This window comes from Falco naumanni, chromosome 8 (assembly GCF_017639655.2).
Source record: "Falco naumanni isolate bFalNau1 chromosome 8, bFalNau1.pat, whole genome shotgun sequence".
Lineage (NCBI taxonomy): Eukaryota > Metazoa > Chordata > Aves > Falconiformes > Falconidae > Falco > Falco naumanni.
Genome location: NC_054061.1, coordinates 32,436,300 through 32,444,754, shown reverse-complemented (window position 1 = coordinate 32,444,754; position 8,455 = coordinate 32,436,300). Strand labels below are relative to the sequence as shown.

General features: G+C 55.8%; 1 protein-coding gene across 1 annotated transcript; it reads left to right on the top strand.

Moving 5' to 3' along the window:
* Positions 1 to 5,334: 5,334 nt before the first annotated feature.
* C1QL2 (complement C1q like 2) lies at positions 5,335 to 7,398 on the top strand. The gene is made up of 2 exons (XM_040604108.1): positions 5,335 to 6,267; positions 6,604 to 7,398. Exons 1-2 carry the CDS (start codon positions 5,629 to 5,631, stop codon positions 6,781 to 6,783), a joined length of 819 nt encoding a protein of 272 aa, XP_040460042.1. The 5' UTR covers positions 5,335 to 5,628; the 3' UTR covers positions 6,784 to 7,398.
* Positions 7,399 to 8,455: the final 1,057 nt, after the last annotated feature.

The window sequence follows — 8,455 nt, the reverse complement described above, 5'->3', positions numbered from 1 at the left end:
ATGATGGCAGTTAATGCAATAAGCCTAACCATCTCTAAACTTTTCCCTCCATTAAGCAAAAATAATCAGTATCATTATCTTTTATATTTTGTGAATGGAAGTAATATTACATGCATTCTGAACATTAACAGATTCAAATTTGCTTTCGGTAAGAAATGTGAACATTTTAGCATAAGGACTGTATATGTTATGTTTTACCAGCTGTTGAATACACGGAGTTCCAGATAGTTAATTCTGGCTATGAGAAATATTTGTGAGTCTTGTGATGTGAGAAAGGCAATGAACAAAGCACTTCAGAGGATCAGAGGGCAACATTATCCATAACTTCCATGAGTCATGACAAAAGACAGCAAAACACAGCTACTCACTGGGATGGGTGAGGGTGCTGATAGAAAGGCTGTGCCTTTACTCACAGTTACCTTGATTTCAGCTTCTTAAAAGTATTTTACTATGGCCCAGGCAGTCCTTAAGCCATGGGTTGCTAGAGGCTGAGAGAAAATACTGGGGAAGTATCACCACAGACTTACTTTAATCCTGACATTTTTGCTAAATATGAGGCCTGAGCTGCTACGGCTCTTCTTACATTTTCAAAATGAACTGAAAGGAGGGATTAAAGCAGAATTTAAGCACCTAAACCCAACACTGAAATAAAAAGGTTCTCTCAGCTCCTGTCCAATCCTAGAGGCACCTAATTCAGGAGGTACCTACTTTCAGCCCCCAAGAACGTCAAATGTACAACAGCCAGCTTGTGCATGTTGAAGAACAGAACCTCCACTGCCTCGGTGGGTCTATGTCCCGCCGGCTCCTGCCCATGGTATGGATTTGGCCAGGGTATGGTCCAGCTCTTGCTGGCTGTGGGGAAAAGCATGTGCTTCTGTTCATGAGCTGATCTGTGCTGAGGATGTGTAGCTGAGAAGGGGGGAAAATAAAAAAGCAAACCTGAAAGAAAAGAAAGTGAGACAGCACAGAGGAGTCTTTAGCTCAGCAGCTAAGATGGTCCTTCAGGAAGGGGAATTGTGCATGCCAGAGCCACCTGCTCCCTTTGACATTGCATTTGTACATCACCTTCTGGCTGGAATTCACAAACAGCTCTTGAAGGAAGACTGAAACTCCAGATCAGGTAGGTGCTCTCACCACTAAATTAAAAATTATACTCACCTTTGGTCTTCCTCTCTTTCTAGCTCAATGAATCTTTAATTCTTTTTATGCAAAGAGGAACAGATTCAACATAAGGGCAGGCAGTGCTCTCCTCCCTGCTCTCCCTGCCTCCCCTGGGTAGCTTGCACCCTGGAAGATTGTGGCAGCCTCCCAGGGAACACAGGTTGGGATTTCTCAGGCAGTAAATCGAGCTGAATCCAGATCTCCTCCTTGTCACTCTGCTGACAACCTCCCTGTGAAATAAGAATGGCCAGCAGCAGCCTGGAGGAGTGTCCTGTGCTTGTCTCCTGGACAGACAGACTCCGGTCATACCATGTCAGGTGGCTCAGCCTTGGGGGCAAGTGTGGTTTGAAAACAGCCCTGAGCTCCTTCAGTCATCAGCTTGCTTTCCTCGCATCTTTTGGGAGGGAGCTCTTCCCAGCCCATGGGATTATGCTTCCTTCCTCTGCCCCTGTGAATGTTTTGCTATTTTTAGAGCAGAACAAAGCCTAGAGAACAAGCCGAAGAAGGTCCAACTCACAACACTCTGAGTCTGGAAGGCTGAAACTGTACTGGAAGACTAGAAAGAGACTTTTAGAAAGTCTCCTGCAAGTCTGGGAAACGGTGAAAGACCGGATCAAGTCTCCAACATCTCAGGTTGACGTCCTCACCATTACCTTGTATGTCTCGGCAAGTGCGTGCAATAGTCGTAAGAGGCCCAGTCCAGCAGACACGCTGGAAGTGACTGCAGGAGATAGATCTGATGGATCTGATGGACCAGAAACAACTTTTGAGGGTTACTAGTAACCCGAACTGGGTGGCCGTGCCTTGAGGCAGAAATTAAGGAGATGGTAACTGCTGGAAATTCATGTGCCCCTGACATTTTGAAGCTTCAGTGCAAACTGTCTGGGTTCTTGACTTTCTAAATTTGCCTGATCTGTCAAACCCTTCCCTGAGCAGTCAGATTCCTGAGTCCTTACACCACATCTGAAAATTGAGTTTTGAGTTAGATCCATAAAAAAAGCACCACAAGCTTTTAGGTGCATAAGTATTGCTTTGGCCAACAACAGCCATCACCAAAGCTCCTGTTCAGCCATCACCTAATGCCGAGGTCCAGATGCCCTTTGTGTTACACCAGGGATGCTCCCTGGGTGCCATTATCTCTCTCTAGGTGCACTCAGAGGCATTTGAGTCTTGCTAGCCCTGAGCAGCCTGCAATGGAGCACCAACCTGACTCACTTTTTGTAAGATGCGCAGTGCCTGACTCTAAGCGGGGCTTTGGTACTTGCCACCTCAAAGGAAGAAAAGTCCCTTGCAGAGCAGGCAGTACTTCAGACACTGCCTAATTAAGCTGATTTGGTAATTTCCTGCTCCTTGTACTGCTGCGGTGCATCCCGTTGCATACAGAAAGCAGGCACCTAACAGCGTAGTAGCAGCCTATATCAAAATTGTAAGCTGAGTGTTTCCATGTACCTTTTTGCAACTATATTCCTGAATACCTACTACTGTAGGATCAGTGGGTGGTACCAGCTGCCTCATCAATCACGGTGCTACTTCTTGGGGCACAAGATGCATTACATCAGTCAGCCCATAACTCCAGGTCTCTGGGAATGTAGATCCTACTGGAGTTATACATTAAAGTCGCATTGTGTTTACCTTAAAGCAATCTGATGGAGGGATTAACTAGGTGATCAGTCCATCTCACCGCATCACAAAGAAGTAATTAAATTATTCCAAGACAAAATTGCTAGAATTTGACACCTAAGTGCTGATATCTCTGTAATCTCCTCTACCTGCTTGTTCAAGTGCTCAGCTGTCCTCATTAAGAACTGTGCCAATTTTGTCCTGCTGAAAGTTGCAATACATTTCTTCTTCATCTGTCCTTGTTGATCCGTGGGAATAACAGACCCCGCCACATAAAATTATTCTGGCTTTGCAGAAGGGGCTGGCGAGCCTCTGTGTGCAATATAGTTCTCAGTACCAGTCACCTCATTATAAAACTGAGTTAATGCAAATGGGGAAGTTGAACAGAGCCCAAATGGTACAAGAACTTAATTATTCAGAAAAGGGTTAAAAAAGCTACTGTGTGGCTCCTGCCTTTGGAAAACACGAGATTAAAAAGCCATGTTAGGGAGGTTTGCAGAGCTCTGGGGGAATAGCAAGGCTTCACATAGGCAGGAGAGCTGAGCAGTGATAAATAGCAGAACAAAAGGGAAATTAACAGAAGCTTAAGTAGGGATGATCAGCAAAGCAGTGTAATTTATTTGTGAATTTATTTGTATTTAGCACAGTTAATATATGGAAAATTATACTAGGTCTGTAAGAGAAACAACTATTAGAAATCATTTTACATGGCTTTAGAGAAGTGTGGGGACTTACAATAACGCTGTGGGATGCAACTAGTAATTCAGAGGAGAGGAAAAGGACTTATGTCTTTGTCACAATCTCGTCTCTTAAAACATTTAGCTGCATTGTGCTAAGTAATAGACATGGTTACTCTAATGCGATTAACTATACTATTCTCAGGGGAAGGTTTTCATTTACAAGATTAATTTCACTTCCAGCTTCAAATACATAGATGTGAAAAAAACATAATCATAATCAGAGACTTGAAGGGGCAGGGCTGGAACCTGATCTCAGCAGCAGCAGAGCAAAGCTCGAGTAACTCCAGGAAAAAATGCTGGATGCACGTAGGGATGTAACTGAGATGACATCTGGTCCTGAAGTGCGTGCATTCCAGATGGGAAAGCCTTGACGTCCCCTCCCTAAATTTCAAGGAAAGCTAACAAAAGAGTCCCGAGTCCTTTTAGGGCATTTCTACAGTTCTTGGAAGAAGCCTGTGTGTCACCATTCGCATGTGATGCCTCCAGGCCATCAGCTTCAACACCGGTGGGATCGGGCTGAGCGGCTTCAGCTTCGCCAGTTTGGAGACAGCACAGACGGGCTCAGCCCCAGGGGGGGGCCGCTGGAAATTCACCCCTCGAACGCACCAGGGGAGCGGGGGCCACCGCAGCGCTGCCCTTGGGACACCCGTGTGGTCCCTGCACCGCTCGCATCTCTCTATCCAGGGCGGGGGCTCAGCCCAGGGCTTGGGGGGATTCGAGCTCAGCTTACCCCCCGGAGGGGACATCCCTGCGGGCACTTAACGCTGTCACAGCTCCCGCTGCGCTAGCACCGCTTACTCAGCAAATCAAAGGCAATTAATCACAGTATCTCGAATGGGGGAAAACCCACTTGATTTGGACCCATCATTCCGCAGTGAATCCTGCCGTGCGGTAGCCCCCCCCGAACCCTGCCAGAGGCTCTGCCCAGGGCCCCCTCCCTGCCGGCGAGCCCCGCCAGCCTTCGGGAGCTCGGGGCGGGTGTAACGAACTTCATTTAATTCCACTTGGCTGCGTTGAGGGGCACGATCCACCCGCGACCTTGTCCCGCTTGTCTTCGGGCCGCCGAGGCTGGGCGGGGGGAGGCTGCGGGAGCCACGGCGACACGCCGGGGCAACCTGTTGCCGGCGAGGGGGGCTCTTGCAGCCCCCCTCCCGCAAAAGGCGGTGCGGCTCGGCGGCGGCAGGGAGCTCACCCCGGCGGGACCGGGGGATGGAGGGATGCCGGGGTGGTGGGCGGGGTGGAGGGATGCAGGGACGGAGGGAGGAAGCAGGCTCGGGCGGCAGGTGAACGGGGCAATGCGGCGCGTCCCCGGCCGTCCCGGTTGCAGTGGGGCGCAGTTTGGGCGGTGCCCGCAGGGACTCCACCGGTGCCGGTGCCGGTGCCGGCGGGGCGGGGCGGGCGGGGTCCCGGGTCCTCCCCGCACCAGTGCCAGCCAGCGGGACGCCGGCGAGCCCGGGAATGCTCGGGACGCCCCGCCGCCTCTCCCCTCCCCTCCGCCCGCCCCGCCCGGGGGGCCGCGCCGGCACCGGCGCTCCGCGCGGCCGGCGGCCCGGTGGCGGCAGACGGGCGCACCGCGGGCCGCAGCGGCGGAGCCCCGAGGACCCCCCAGGCGCCTGCGCCCCGGCCCCCCGCGCCCGGCCCCGCAGGTGGGTCCGCCCGCCCCGCCTCGCCCGGCTCCGCGCCCCCCACGTCGGGGCGGTGACGGGGGCGGGCGGGCCCGGCCCCCCGCGTGGGCCAGGGGCAGAGCCGGGCGGGGGCGAGGGGCAGAGCCGGGCACCCGCTGGGGGCGGCGACGCCCCCGCGCCGGCCCAGCCCCGCCGGGCGGACGGGGCACCGACTCCCCTCGGAGCGGAGCGGGGCGGCGGCGGCTCTCGGCGGCGGCATGGCGGGGCGAGCGGCCGGCCGGCGGGCGGGCTGAGGCGGGGGCCGGGCGGGGGAGGCGCCGGCGGCGGGGTCTCACCGCCTTTTCTTGCCGTCCCCCCGCAGGGAGCGGCCGGCCCCCCGCGCCACCATTGCCTCGCACGGCAAGGAGGACCTGCTCGCCGTCGCCGCCCGGCTCTGGCAGCGGAGGAGGCGGCTGCTGGCCGCCGCCGGGCTCGCCCTGGCCATGGCCGTCGCCCTGCTCGTCGCCGTGCCCCTGCTGCTGCTGCAGGCGCCCGCCGAGAGCGGCGCCCACTACGAGATGATGGGCACCTGCCGCATGATCTGCGACCCGTACAGCGGCGGGCGGCCGCCCGGCCCTGGCAGCACCGCCGCCGTGGAGGCCCTGCAGGACCTGGGCGCCAACCCCCCGCCGCCCTTCGTCCAGGGACCCAAGGGGGAGCCGGGCCGGCCGGGCAAGCCGGGCCCCCGCGGACCCCCCGGGGAGCCGGGCCCGCCGGGCCCGCGGGGCCCGCCGGGGGAGCGGGGCGACGCGGGGAAGCCGGGGCTGCCCGGGCTGGCGCTGGCGGGCGCGGGCGGCGGCGGGAGCGGCGGCGGGGCGGCGGCGGGCGGCGAGGCGGCGGGCGGGCTGAGCGCCGCCTTCAGCGGGCCGCGCATCGCCTTCTACGTGGGGCTGAAGAGCCCCCACGAAGGCTACGAGGTCCTCAAGTTCGACGACGTGGTGACCAACCTGGGCAACCACTACGACCCGGCCAGCGGCAAGTTCACCTGCCAGGTGCGCGGCATCTACTTCTTCACCTACCACATCCTCATGCGCGGCGGCGACGGCACCAGCATGTGGGCCGACCTCTGCAAGAACGGGCAGGTGGGTCCCCGCCGCTCCCCGCTCGACCTCCCCTCCCCTCCCCGCCCCGTCCCGTCCCGTCCCGCCGCAGGGGCACGGAGCCGCCGGGGCATTCCCCCGCCGTCGGGCGGCGGTGCGCCCGGGGCAGCGGCTCCGCACTCGCCGCGAACTCCGAGCTCCCGACTTGCGAACTTTCCTGCCGGGATGGGGGGAAGGAGAAGCGAGGAGGGGGGCGGGAGGGGGGCCGCGGGGGTAGCGGAGGGGCTGGGGAAGAGGGGGACGTCGGGGGGTGGTGGTGCTGATGGAGGGGCTCGGGGGAGGGAGGGGGGCTGATATGCCCCGCGGCTGTGTTGGCAGGTGCGGGCCAGTGCCATCGCCCAAGACGCAGACCAGAACTACGACTACGCCAGCAACAGCGTGGTGCTGCATTTGGACTCCGGCGACGAGGTGTACGTCAAGCTGGACGGAGGCAAGGCGCACGGAGGCAACAACAATAAGTACAGCACTTTCTCTGGCTTTCTTTTGTACCCTGATTAACACAATGAGCGATGCGACACAACTGGCCCCGCCACGGATGCGCGTGGGGTGGTCGGCGTTTCTGTACCCCATCGTGCCGCGGTTCCTGCTGGTGTCAGCTGTCTCCACAGGTCACTTTAGCTTCATTACCACTTTGCATTTTTTTTTAATTATTTTTTTTTAATCCCTGTGGAAACAAAATAGACGTGAAACAAAGCGATCCCCTTCCTTACTCTGCCCCGTTTCCCCTGAGCCTCTCCCTTTGTCAGCCCCGGTGTTGTGTGTGTCACACGAGGAGCTCGGCAGCTTGCAACTCTCGAGCGGTTCCCAGGGGGTGTAACTACAGTTGGGACTGTGCCGCGCACAGTGTTTGAACCCACCACATTTTTTCATCAATGAGTATTAATTATGATGATGAATTTCCAGGTCGACTATTCACGAGGCGGGACTGGACCATAACTGGTTTTTCCTCTGCTGCTTTGTTTGTATGGGGTCAAGTGTAAACTTTTCTTTTCTGTGCAATGCAATGCTCGTTTGAATGATGGTTGTCATTAACGTCAAACTTGTTCCTGTCTGCAAAAGAATTCAGTCGTTGACCACAATCACCAAAATACCACATTAAATTATGTTTTTAGACAATGCCTTCTTGCTTTCTGTCTCTTCCAGTGCTGCAAAGGAGTGCTGTGGTGGTGCCACGGGAAGGTGGGAGGTAAAGGAGGGGGTCACTTCAGTCCCTTAGGTTTGCAACAAAATGTGAAGTTCAGATGGGGCACCGTGCCTAGGTCTTGGTTGTTCAAGGGGGCTGGGAAGAAGCAGAGGGAGAGGAAAAAAAGCTTCACATTTACGCAGTTTTGCAAAAAGAAGGCACACAGTCATCAAGAGGCGGAAGTGGGGGTGTGGAGCAGATCTAAGTGTAAACAGGTTTAGTGGGTCTGAGCCTGATCCAGAGGTTAGTAAAGTACAGGGAAAGTGGTTCAATCAGCGAGCGGTTAGGGGAAGCCATGTGTCTGTAACACGCCTGACGAATGTCAGGCAGCGGGGGAGAGAGTCTGTCTAAACCCCTGCACGTGCAGTGTGTGTATGGGCTGGAAACCGCACCTGACCGTAGGGGGGTCTGCACAGTCCCTGAGATGGGCTGGGAGAGAAAGCTCACTGGAGACTGGCGGATTCAGACCATTTGGAAAGGTTTTCTCCTGCTGGTCCTCGGTAAACCCCAACCACTCCAGGTCCTTTGAAGAGCGCACAGGTGTGTAACTAGTGCGTGAGGTTCTGACCCGTTGGTGGAGGGGTGCATCTTTCATCATCACCTCAGCAGGTAACCTCCTCCATTTGGGTTAACGGGTTGCTCTGCTGAAGCTAAAAGAGTGAAGCTGATGAACAAAAGCTTTTGTTTTGCTGTCTTGTAATTTCATTTTTCCCTCCTGAAGGTCTTACCTCCCTGTCAGCTTACTGCCCTTTGCAGCATTAATGCAGCTGCACAGGTAAGAGAGGCAGGAGCTGGACTCCAGCGGCTCTGCCGTGGCTGGAGCTTTGCCCCTGCCCTGACATTGCAGGAGGAAAGGGAACCACAGCTGGGATGGACTTGTTCCAGCCCCACTTTGGGGCAGCCCAGTGATGACTGAGCTCTTACGGTCTCTTCTGTCTCCTACCTAGTCCTCAGTGGGTATTGTCTTCTCGTTGGCTGGAAGAGGAG